Source organism: Acanthopagrus latus, chromosome 13 (genome assembly GCF_904848185.1).
Source record: "Acanthopagrus latus isolate v.2019 chromosome 13, fAcaLat1.1, whole genome shotgun sequence".
In the NCBI taxonomy this organism is placed as follows: Eukaryota; Metazoa; Chordata; class Actinopteri; order Spariformes; family Sparidae; genus Acanthopagrus; species Acanthopagrus latus.
In genome coordinates, this window is record NC_051051.1 from 134231 (window position 1) to 147126 (window position 12896).

The window sequence follows — 12896 nt, forward strand, 5'->3', positions numbered from 1 at the left end:
ACACAACACTTTTGTTTTTAAAAATACTGTGTCAAGAGTGATCAGATATAATGGGATATATCAAGAAGAGGACTGGGTTATCAAAGAGCCTGAAGGCCAGAGTTTCTAAGAGCTAATGATCGAGATTGAGGAAAAACACCTGCTTTAAAAAAACCCAAAGTGAACTGAAGAGCTACTTGTGTACGTACAGCAGCACAGAGGCGAAGATACTGGAGTCACGTACGCTAAGCTATGAGCAGGAGGTATCTAGAGAAAAATACCCGTGTCAGCAGAAAAAAAGAAGCGTGGGGATTGGTTTAGACCATGAAGCCTGGGAAGACATTCCCAGTTGTTTGGGTTAAAAAGATGATGCTCAATGCTTTGAACCTCATATCAGTTCACCTTGTTCACAATCTATGTCTGTGTCTGGTCTCGCGCTTTGTTTGCTGGCAAATAAAGTTCTACCGCACTCAGCCTTGAAAACTCCTGGTGACTTTTTTGAACTTTTAGACCAACCAAGAAAAGTGAAGTCGATTTACAACACCTTCACCGCTGTCATCATAGGCACTGTGGCATCTGTGGTGTTCTATGTAATGAATAATGACTATAATAGGCCAGAGTTCTGCTCCTCTAGCATACCTTCACTCCCTCCTTCATACAGTAGATCTGCAGTGCGCTGACTCCCTCAGAGAAGGGATGCATTCTCAGGTGGTTGAATGGAGGAGACTTCCTCTCACGCTCCTACAAAGACAGAAGGTTCACATTTCATGACACCAAGAATGTTCTGTGACTGAGTGGACATTGTTATAGGAGACATTAACCGGCTTTTTCTAGATTGTCCTTTAGAGCCAACAAGAGGTTGTGAGACATTGTTACAGTTTACATGAATACATTTTTTTGAATCTATTCAGCACCAATGTCTAAAGGAAAAACCCAATGCTGCAGATCCCAAAATGATTTGGAGATTTTTACATCCCCGGCATGAAGTCAAGCTTGTACATCCACTTCAGATGTGAAGTGTGTGTCTTTAAGCTTAACAACTTAAAAATGGGTGTAAATAATGTCTGGAAGCTCCGCGCTTTCAGAGACTTGGATTACACTGGATGAAAACACATTTTGGGTGAACTGTTCCTTCAGCAAGTTTCAGCAGGAGGTGCTCTTTACTTTGTTCAGCCATGACAATGCTGACTGCCAATATTTACTGTACTTCACCTACATCAGAGAGATCTGTTCTCCTCTCTGCTTACTAGGTAGCAACTCAGCCCCTCCGGCTGCTGCTGCCAGCGGCTGCAGTGCAGCACAGGCACCACTGTTAGTCAGTTGTCAAGGCGTGTGCATGGGTCAGCCAAAAGTCATCCCGCTACATGTGACGTTATCTCAATTATGAAGTTTGATTGTGCTCTTCAGCTTTCAAAATACAATTCTCATTCTCATCTCAATTGCTCAGTCTTTGTTCCTTTTCAAAAATACGTAATCTTGGAGACACTTCAGGGGAACTCGGCAGTGTGTTCACTGTAGCTGGAGAAAACACTGGCAGCTTTTGTATTTTGGCCAAGATCTGATGATTCTGGTTGAATTTATTTTAGTGAAGATCTTGTTTTAGCAGACAAAATCAGTAACATCTTCACAGAGATTTGTCTTTGACAAAGACTTCATAGAAAAACTCCTCGTGACTCACCTCCAGCTCCAATATCCTAAACTCTAACAGTTCATTCTGGTCTTTACAGTCTTGTAGCTCCAGGTGTGCCCGACTGCACTCTGACTCCAACTTGTCCACCTGGACCACGATAGAGAGAAGAAGAATTAATACAGAGACATGAAGGAGCAGCTGTTCATATATGTACAGTGCATCTGGAAAGTATTCACAGCGCTTCATTTTTTCAAAATGGTTCAGATTAATTTTTTCCTCAAAATTCTGTACGTAATGCCCCCTAATGACATCAGGTTGGGGAGCATCGGTGCACATCCATTTTCAGATCTCTCCAGAGATGTTCAGTTGGGTTCAAGTCTGGACTCTGGCTGGGCCACTTGAGGACAGAGTTGTCCCGTAGCCACACTTTTGTTATCTTGATCTTAGGGTCGTTGTCCTGTTGGAAGATGAAACTTTGCCCTAGTCTGTGGTCCAGAGTGGCCACGCAACCAGCATTAGGAAAAGCCCTGGTGGTTCCAAACTTCTTCCATTTACGGATGATAGAGGCCACTGTGCTCATTGAGACATTTGATGCTGCAGACATTTTTCTGTACCCTTCCCCAGATCCGTGCCTTGATACAATCCTGGCTGTTATGCACTGTCAACTGTGGGACCTTATATAGACAGGCGTGTGCCTTTCCAAATCATGTCCAATTAACTGAATTTACCACAAGTGGACTCCAATCAAGTTGTAGAAACATAGCGAGGATGATCAGTGGAAGCAGGATGCACCTGAGCTCAATTTTGAGTGTAATGTCAAAGGCTGTAAATAGATGTGATTTTTTTCATTTATATTTTCAAAAACTTTGCAAATATTTCAAACAAATGTCTTCCACATCATTATGGGGCATTATGTGTAGAATTTTGACGTAACAATGACTGTAATCCATTTTGGAATAAGGTTGCAACAGAACAGAATGTGGAAAAAGTGAAGCGCTGTGAAGACTTTCCAGATGCACTGACAGAAGAATGGCTATGATATTTTATGCCATATGACAGATGTAAAGTGGCAGTTAGAGATGTCAAAACTGAAGGGAACATTTTCAAGGCTGTCAGGCATTAAACAATGCTGATTACTAAATATTCCATCATCAAACGGATAGAATTTTAAGCTGTGACAAACATGACTTTCAGAACAGCAACAATACACTGTTTGGCAGATTCTGTTTTAACATTGCAATCTACTCAATCGCAAACGTGTGTTCAGATTATCAAAAACCAAACAAAGTTGAGTCCAACCTTCTCTAAAAGCTCCTGATTCCTCCGTAAGAAGAGCTGCTTCTCCTCCACCCATTTGGAGTCCTGACAGAGGACAGACAGATGAAACTGGTTTAATGGTAGCCTGATGGTATGAATCCTAAGATGCTGATGGAGTGAAGTCATTCATACATCTATCCATATATTGAGGCTATGGAGAGGGTCATAAAGAGAAACATCATCATGGTAACTGACCCATTGATTGACCCTCTCTAGTTCACGTACTGTGCAGGCAGAGGGGTCGATTAGACCAAAACACTCATCATTGACCTGGTACCAACCACCTGGAACACCCAAACACCATAGCCAGGCCCCTGTTTGGAGACTTCTCCTGTGCATTAAAGCCCTACAGCCACACATCCTCGCAGAGAAACTCTCCACCCACCTCCACCTTGACCACCAGCTCATCCTGTGGATTACAGATCAACAGGTCACAGAGGGTGCAACAGTTCTCCTGCCGCTGCTCTCAGGCCCCTCACATCACCACAGCTCAGTGCTGCAGGAGTTTGTGCAGTGCTGTGATAGACTGTCTGAGTTAAACACGGAGAGACCAAAGAGATGGTGTTGACCTTTTCCAGCAAACAGAGGGAGCTGGCTGCAGCTGCCTTCAGCACGATCCACGGGAGCTCGTAGAGGACAAATACCTGGCCACAGCACGTTTACATCTGACTCCAACACTGAGGAGCTTCCTCAGGAGATACTGCCAACGCAGGCATCTCCTGAGGAAGCTCAACACTTTGGGGGTAAATAAGAGCATTCTACAGACATTTTATCTCTCCTTCACAGAGAGTGTCCTCACTTTCTCCATCACCTGCTGTTTTCTCTCCATGAGCCTGCAAAACAGGACACACCTGCAGATCAGTCAGCTCTAAAATCAGTGGACTGCCGGTCAGAGCACTTTCCACCGTGTGCACCGTTCCTCCTACGCTCTGTCCCCCCCAACAATAGACAATAAGTGACCTGTTGATGGCCGCTGCTGCATTTCCAAGTTCCCCTCCCTCTCTACTGCAATCTTCAATTTCGCACATTTGTACTAACTTGCTGCTGTCTCTTAATGCACAATCCAATCTGCCTCAATGCTACTTTGCACCTCATATAAATATACGGTAAATAAACTGTATATCTTATTTAGTTTATTTTTTCTTCTTCTATCTGACTTGTTTTGTGTCTGTGTACAGACACTACTCTATGTGCCTTTACTTGCCCCCAAGGACAAATAATGTTTTCTGAATTGAATTGAAGACTGATTGAGGTTCACAGTCATACATCCAAGATCCATTAAGTTGAACTAAATTATGCAATATAAAACAGACACATCTTGTAAATGAGTCTGAAAATGGGAATCGTGCGAGTTGCAGCATAACATGTTTTATCTGATTTGCCTTACTTGAAATGATACGTCCTGTGATGTGACTGTTGCACATGCAACATTTCAATGACAATACTGACACTATATATTGTGCAGCCTTATTTGATAGTTAACTTACAGATTACACTATTTCATCGCCCTTTCTGTCTCTCTCTTGTGGATTAGCTGGGAAAAAAAGTTGTTAAGTTTCTGATTTAATGAAAGCAGACTTTTGAGAGATATGCAGCTCTACAAACACAAGATGATCTTCTAGAATATGAGATATTGCTGTAGAATAAACTAGCTGATAGTGTGTATATGTATTAGTAGCAGCAGTAAAATTCACACTTTTGTTGCTGAAAATATTACATACTATTACTGAAGTAAAAAGGATCTGAATAAGTCCTCCACATCTGTAGATATCAACCAACCTTCCCTCTGTGCAGCTAATCCTTAAGGCATGATGAACACAGTGCTTTGAATTATATTGTTAGGTGTTCCTGTTGCTTTGTCCTCCATCCTACAAGTACATCAATCTGCCTTCATTCATGTGTTCTGGCTTGTGTGTCCTTACTTGTCCCTTCAGGGTCAGTTCCTTCTCCAAGTCCTCTATTTTGGCTTTATACCTATGAACGTCTGCTTGGAGCTGCTCTTGAGCCTGAAACATGAATGAATTAGACATGTATTAGCCACTAGAGCACTGTTGTACTTTATCTATTTCTTCTTATCTTTAGTTTCATTGTTTTTCTTTTAGTGACCTAAGTCTTCATGTCGTGAAAGTCAGTTGAGCTTCATTCTTGTCTCGCTGTTTCTCTGGATCTGTTCTCTCTGGTGCACACTGCAGTGACTAGACAGCACTCACAGCTCGATACACAATGTGTTTATGCACAGACGTGACAGGAAGATACACTGAAAGGATTCCTTGTAAAGAGTGGACCATTATCTAACCGTTGTAGACAGACGTATTGATTTAAGTTTAAGCTCATGTGATATGTGTGAGACAGGCGGTTGAAATGCTCTCAAAGTGCACTTTAATGTTCGGGCTGCAAATACCCCTATTACTGAAGTGTGTCTTGCTTTTTCAAATCCTCAAGTTCAAGAGCTTGTCATTAACATTTTGGAGGGTATAAAGTCCTCTACCCTCTATGAGCTCCTCTATGTTTTTACAGCAAATCCAGGAACCACAACTGGCTTGACTTGAATGGGGTTTTGCACTTTGCTTGTACAGGTGGAGTCACAAATGTCAGCTATTTACAAAAGATTCAGTGAAAACCACTGCCCACTGCTCTCAGTAATGGAATGTAACTAAGAATATTTACTCAAGTATTGCGCTGAATTTTGAGATAGCCCTTACTAGGGTATCACCATTTTCTGCCTTTTGGAGGCAGATATTGTACTCTTAACAAAACTATATATATTTGATTACTTAGTTAATAGTTACTTTGCATACTATCTGCTGCAGTATACATCTCGTTTATCGATCAAATGTGGTGTCACCATTGTCCCTTACTGGACACTCCCCTCACCTCTCTGTCAGTCTGGGATAAAGATTGATTGCCTTTTATATATTCATACCATTTTTGAATTTTTTAAAAATCTACCCGTTTTAAATGTTTTACACATATTACAAGTGTTGCTGGAGATTTGTCCAGACACCGTGACTCTGCTTCTGAACTACTTTTATTACCAGACAATTACTTTTGTTACTTTTGTTTGTAGATTTATCATTAGTCACTTCAAGAATTGAATTTTACTGTGATATTTTAACATGATGTCCTGATGTTTTCTCACCTTTAGGTTATTTCACTGATCTGACCCTTGGTAAAGAATTTATGTAAGACTCAACACTGACATCCTCTGTAATACTGAGCATTAAAGGTCAAAGATCACCCAGATAACTACATGATAAGAATCAACATGGTCCTGAAAAGACTGCTCTTATGTAATGGAATAAATGGCAAAGCTGTTTTAAAATCATGTGTTAGGATGAATGTTTCCGCCTCCAGATAATTGCATTCTGCACAACTCAATTTCCACAGCCTTGTGGCAGCCATATGACACGATGCATGTACTGTGACCTGTCTTAGACCTACCTCCCACAAAACTGGTGATTATCTAGACTTTATATACATTTACTTGCACTGAAATTGTAAAACAGATATTTTAGATGTGTCTGTGATGGTAAATCTGCAGTTTGAATGCCCTTAATGTCTTTTTTAAATACAAGTAGTGGTTCAATATTTTGAAGAAACTAATTATTGGATCGTCTTTAACATCAATTAATCTAATTCAATTAAATTTCACAATGTCCTTAAATAAGAACGAAAACTGATTTCTCTATATGTCTACGTACCCTTGCTTCCATCTCAGCATCTAGAATGCCTCCTTTCTGTTCCTGCAGCAGGGCGTAGGCTCTCTGTAAGGCCTGATACTCCCTGGTCAGCTGACGGAAACGCAGCTCAGACTCCTCGCTGGTTAGACCCTTGTTTGATACACACACAGGTTAGACATCAAAGGGATTTAAACTCAGTGGACATTGACGTAATCCTAAATGTAGTCATGAGACAAGCTCTCACCTCTTCCAGGTCCTCATCAGGAGTAGCAGGAGTTCTGTCCACCCGGAACGAAGCCACTGAGGACGTCTCCGAGTCCATAGACTCTTCATCGTACCCAAAGACGGTGTCGACTACGATGTGCCTCTGCAGAGAAAAGAGTTGAAAGATTTACAGATGTAAAAAAATCTCTGATGGTACAAGCCTTGAGTCTCTTCTTATTTCTGGAGCCACAAGCCAGGACAAGAGTGTAGGGCTGGGGAGGATAGTGATTGGATTTGACTGAGAACCCAAGGAGACGCTGTTATAGCCAAGTGTCAATCACAGGACAGCCCCGACCTGAAACTTCCCCTGTTTTATCATCCACTTACAAACATCATTTACTAAACAAACATGTTGTGTTGAAGAAGACATGGAACTATGATAATTGGGGCCATAAACTAATCAGGAATGTTTTTTTCCTGAGGTGATAACTCAAGGAAACTGAATTCATTTGTTGTCAAAATTGAAACACTACCAGTGATAGGCGATTTACCCAAGTGCTGTTCTTAAATACAGTGTCTTTACTTAAGTATTTCCATTTTCTGCTACGTTATACTCCCCACCACATTTATTTACTAGTTGCTTTGCAGATTCTGATTATTTCATTGTTAATAAGCTTTTATTTGTAATTGATAGTGTGGTGGGCAGGACATTGTGTGAGAGGATTCAGCATCAGTGCCAAAGTAGCAAATTCTTAAATTAGTACATTTTATTGGCAATCTGACAGAAAAAAGATTTTTCTTTCTATGTTTTCTACATGTCACTCTCACAGAGTGTGTTTACTAGTTTCATATGATAGTATGCAAACCAAGTATTAACTCTTTAGGATAAATATCATGTCATCTGTACCTTTATCGGCCTTGAACTTCTTTTATGCCTTTTCTTTCTTAGAAGTTTTTCTCGGTCCTAGAAAGAGAAAAGAGAACACATATGAACAAAAACAAAGTTTTCCTTTTTCCTATTTTCAAATGACATTAAACAAAAAAACACAACAAAACAACAATGATCCCCCGCGACCCTGCAGAGGATTAAGCGGCGTACATATAATGTGTACAGATGATGGATGGATGGATGGACAACAATGATCAAAAAACGCTAAACACCAAACTCCTTCATACAGCTCACAGCACATTTCAGTTTGTTGACTACCATGTTTAAAAATATCATATCGTCCAATAAATGATGCACATAATGCCTCCTGGTCATAGGTTATTATGCATTTCCAATTCTCATTTCACGTCAGTGGTTTTGTGATAATTATGAGCTTTTCATCTCTGTGTTTGCAGTATGTTGATAAAAGAATTCTGCAGAGGCAAGGCTAAGTAGAATGACACAGATCTCAAGCTTGCTGTCGCTCTCTGGTATTCTCAATCAGTGACAAAGTGATGCCCAATGCTTTGCCCTCTGCTCCATCAGAAATCCTATCAAGTACCACCATCCCCTGTCTCTCCTTGTGCAGGCTTTTTTAAAGTCTATTTGCTTGCACCTTCCTACTTCTTCTAATTGGTCACTTTGGTGGATTGTGAATCTATCTTTACAATGGGAGAAAGAGGAGTGACCTATCACCTCCCTCTGGTCTTCTGAACATTACATAATTTCTGTTGATGAGAGATTTAGCGTGTACAGCCTAAAGATGACCGGATAACTGATGACTGTCTCTTTATGCTTATATGGAAATATTTTCATTGAGTCAGCTCTGGACATCTGGCATAAGATGTAAAGTAAGTTTTAATGCTCTATAGGGCCTTGTCCCTTAGCTAAACCTCAACACACCCACAGAGCTGATTAATGGCTTCTGAGGCCCCTGGATGTGTAGACAATCCCAAGCCCTTACTCCTCAACTCACAGTAAGGGAAAACACACTGTTGCAGTTAAGTCTTAGCTCTGAATATGTAACTTTGCAGACCCCTCACAGTCTTAACATTATTACTTTATTGGACTTGAAAAAAAAAGCTGCAGGCACATTTAGTCACTTTAATCCTTAAAAAGGCCGACAGAGTGCAGAATATCTGCTATGAAAATAACAACACACAATTAAGTAATTATATGCCTCACACTCAACTGTGTATGTTTTACAGGAGTTTTCCTTTGAGCAAGGGTAAATGAATATCCCCTTTCCACAGGATTAACCCCCATGACCCAAGATGCTTACTCTGCAAATTATTGAGAAAAGCAGATCAGAGGACACGAGGCACAAATGGACATTTTGAACACCCAGTACGCTGAAAAAAACATACTCTTGTCAGTTCATCGATCATGCTTTGTTGCTCCAGGACTTGAAGCTTAAGAAAGGCTATTTCCTGGTCATCGTGAGCCTGGTCCAGGTCATTCAGAGACTTCAGCTTCTTCAGTGGAGGATGGGAGCTGATCTTCTCCTTCTGAGGACACACAAGATTACAACATCCATCTGTCCATCAAACTGTCCAAAAAAGTACAAAATTAATATGTGATGCCAGTATGACTTTGTGCTGACCATCTCGAGGTTCTCCTTGACCAGGCTCTTGAGTTTGTCCTCCAGCTTCTGGATACTCTGAGTCAAATCATCATTCCTCTTACTCAGAAGCTTGTTCTTGTCCAGCAGAGGTTTACACTGCTTCTCCGACTCTCGAACTCGCTTCAGCTGGTGGGGACAAAGAGACACATGGATGTTTGATATTGCAACGAACGCAAGACAAATATACAGCGAGAGACGAAAGTCATACCAATTCATTCCTCTCATCGACCAGCAGCGAGTTTCGGTCTTCTAATTTGCGTATAGTCGAGTTGAGTTCGGCAATGCGCCTCTGGTTTCTCCTCAGGTCCTGAAAGAAACAAAAACAGAAAAGTTATTAGGATAAAAGAAAAACCTGTAATGATTTAAAGGGAAAACCATGCTGCAGGAATTTGACCACCATCTCCAGAAAATATCATGGTTTCACGTATCAATCACACAATATAACACAGTATTTTCATTAATATTAGTTGTAACAACCCTTAAATCATTTGTGGTTGAACAAATAAATCTTCTGAGAAAAAAAATAAAACTTGAGGCACTCATAAATGGAGCAGGAACACTTGAATTAGATTCTAAGCCTTATCCATGTGCTGACCTTTTCATCAGGAGCACAGACATCTGCCTCTAGTTTGATGATAAATAGACAGCCTGGAGTACACCACCACTCTTTTTCATAAACACACTTTTATATCATATATATATTCTGACATGTTAAGCAATAAATGCGTAGCTTGATATAAACTTGAAATTTTCATTTTTTTTTTTCATGAAAGTACACCAGTAGATTTCAGTACTATACAATGTATGATATCTGATTCTAACGAGCTTAAAACTTGTAATTGCTATTTTACTTCAATATATTGTAATTTTGATATAATTTGTTTCCTTAATTCTTTTAAGTAAAGTCACTTTTCAGATTTTACAGTGCAGAAATACTTGTTTAAATACATACATTGATATATATATATATATATATATATATATATATATATGTGTGTGTGTGTGTGTGTGTGTGTGTGTGTGTGTTATGATCACTTTGTTATCATAGGCGAGTACGACAATGAAATTTTTTGTTCCCAGTCACAGCAAACTCATCATGTCCACTTAGAATTCAGTGTTAGTGGCATGTTGCAGGAGGCTGACTTAAACACAACAAATAGATTAAATCAACTGAGACGACAATAGAATTTCCATATCTGTGAAGGTCAAGACAAGTTTAATCTAATGTGCTTGTATCTCATGGAAATTAAAATCTAACTGTTATAATTGTCACAGTAACACTGGGTCAGTTCATGAAATGACACACTTTAATCGTGATGATTGTTGTGTTCAGTTCAGCTGATCATGAGACTGACAGCTCATGAGCGAGCTGCTTCACTTCTCTCACACTTCCGATGAGCTTTATGGAAGTAAACTGTTGGGCTGTTCAGGCCAGTTTTACGCCTGTGTGCCTTATTCCTTTTGGACAGTTTTAGCATGTGGACCTTCACTTTCTACCAAATATCAGCCAAATTCTGGCTGTTGCTCAGGGGTAGAGCCAGCACCTTGTTATCGGAAGGTTGCCAGTTTGATTCCCCTGGTCCGCATGTCAGAGTGTCCTTGGGCAAGATTCTGAAACCCAAACTGCTCCTGCTGTGCTGGTAAGTAGCTTGCATGGCAGCTGCCACCATCAGGGTGTGAATGTACGCATGAACTACTGTGAGTCACTTTGGACAGAAGCGTCTGATCAATGCCCTCAATATAAAAGTAATCTCTGATTCAAAGCATTGTCACCTGAAAATGCTGCTTGTGGCGGTATCTTATCATTAGTAGGAGTTGTATTTGTTTGAGTCATGTTTAGATCCTACATGGAGTTGGATCAGAGAAACAAAACACATATCGGGCTCATTACTAGGGTTGTTTTTGGCGGCCTGTTTTCATTTTAGTTTTAGTCTAGTCTTTGTGTCAAACTGTCATTTTAGTTTTTATTAGTTTTAGTCATGTTTATACTCTTTTTAGTCTAGTAAAGTTTCAGTCGACTAAAAGTCTGAGCATTTTAGTCTTATTTCAGTCAGAATTACCCATGACTACTTTTGTCTAGTTTAAGTTGACGAGAACTGATGACATTTTAGTCTAGTTTTAGTCAATGAGAATTGTAATTCTCTCTGTAGTCTCTTTTTAGTTATTCAATTTCTATCTGTGTACTTGTATTATATTTGCTATGTTGTACCCTCCTCCCCTCTCACCTATAGGCCTATGTCAATTGGTAACAGCAGCAAGCACGCACACACACACACACACACACACACACGGCTGGTCGACTGTTATGTTCGAGGAGAAGCATCTGTCCTCCTGACTGTCCGACCGACTAAAAACAGCGTCTGTCACCGGCAGGAATTGTTAAGTCACCGAATGTTTGTGATGAAAACAAATCACTGCAGCGGTCAGCCCTCCAAACCGAGACTTCAGTGAACTTTCCCCGGAAAACAGCCTCCGTCCCTGCGAGTGAGTCAGACAGCGTCCAGTTTACTGATGGTGATTTATGTAATTATGTCATTTAAAGTGAAAAACTCTAACTTTGTCACTTTCCAGGATGTTTGGTGGGTCAGGATCTCAATCACACCACATTTTAACAGCATCCATATGATTATAAACTGTCCTCGGGTTTAGACTGACAGGGGACGCCGTGGAAACACCGAAACCCCGGCTGGCCGGCCATCGGTCCCTTTCTTTGTGTCAGACTTAACTTTGTGTCTTGAGTTGTTGTTGACGTTACCCACCGCAGCTGCATCTTCTTAATAATGCTGCATGAGTGAGGACTGGCACAGTGTGATCTGATGCAGCCCCTGAATTAAGACTCAGGAAACAGAAATATTACAAAATAATAATAATAGCGAGATGAAATAACGTTATAACATTTCTTGTCTCGCTCTGGTCAACAAAAATGAAGAGATATTTTAGCAGAGTTTTTATTTTGTAAACCACCTTTAGTCCCGGTTTTACTCGTCAACAGTATTGTATTATGTATTTGATCAGAGTTTTCTTCACATGACCACCATGACCATTACGTTGCATCTCGTCTTGTTTTCATCACGTGATAAAGGTTCGTTGACGATGATAGTCACTAAATCATGACTAGTCATAATTTTCATTGAAGAAAGCAACCTGAAAGGCAAACTGAAAGAGATGAAAATAAAAACCTTGAATCTGGTTCTGCAATAAGATTTAAAATCGGTGTTAACCATGTCGTTAACATGACAACTATGATATCTACCAGGTAAGTACTGGTAGATATCATAGTTGTCATGTTAACGACATGGTTAACTCCGATCAGTTTGAATCTTAAAGATTGCTTTGCCATTATAGCTTAAAAACTAGAAAGTTTACCGAAAAATCTGAAATAGTGCCCCTGTCCAGTATTCTAATTTGAAAGAAGAAGGTGAGTGGTACAGGATCAGGTGATTCAGACAGCACAAATTGATCAGAGGCAGCTTTGCTTGGCTTCATCACAGGTACAAGAATCCCCTTTGTTGACTCAGATTCAGTTTTGCAATT

The 12896-nt window shown here is 40.3% G+C and overlaps 1 protein-coding gene across 2 annotated transcripts in view; it reads right to left on the minus strand.

The window, feature by feature from the left end:
• The window catches only part of jakmip2 (janus kinase and microtubule interacting protein 2), a 36484-nt gene that overhangs the window by 5692 nt on the left and 17896 nt on the right, over positions 1 to 12896 (minus strand). For both annotated transcript variants that reach the window (XM_037119667.1, XM_037119669.1), the window contains exons 6-15: positions 9571 to 9669; positions 9342 to 9488; positions 9106 to 9246; positions 7718 to 7774; positions 6851 to 6973; positions 6628 to 6756; positions 4849 to 4932; positions 2909 to 2971; positions 1658 to 1756; positions 619 to 720 (exon numbers count right to left, since the gene is read on the minus strand). In XM_037119667.1, the coding sequence (XP_036975562.1) occupies positions 619 to 720; positions 1658 to 1756; positions 2909 to 2971; positions 4849 to 4932; positions 6628 to 6756; positions 6851 to 6973; positions 7718 to 7774; positions 9106 to 9246; positions 9342 to 9488; positions 9571 to 9669 (1044 nt within the window). The remainder of the gene's footprint in view (positions 1 to 618; positions 721 to 1657; positions 1757 to 2908; positions 2972 to 4848; positions 4933 to 6627; positions 6757 to 6850; positions 6974 to 7717; positions 7775 to 9105; positions 9247 to 9341; positions 9489 to 9570; positions 9670 to 12896) is intronic.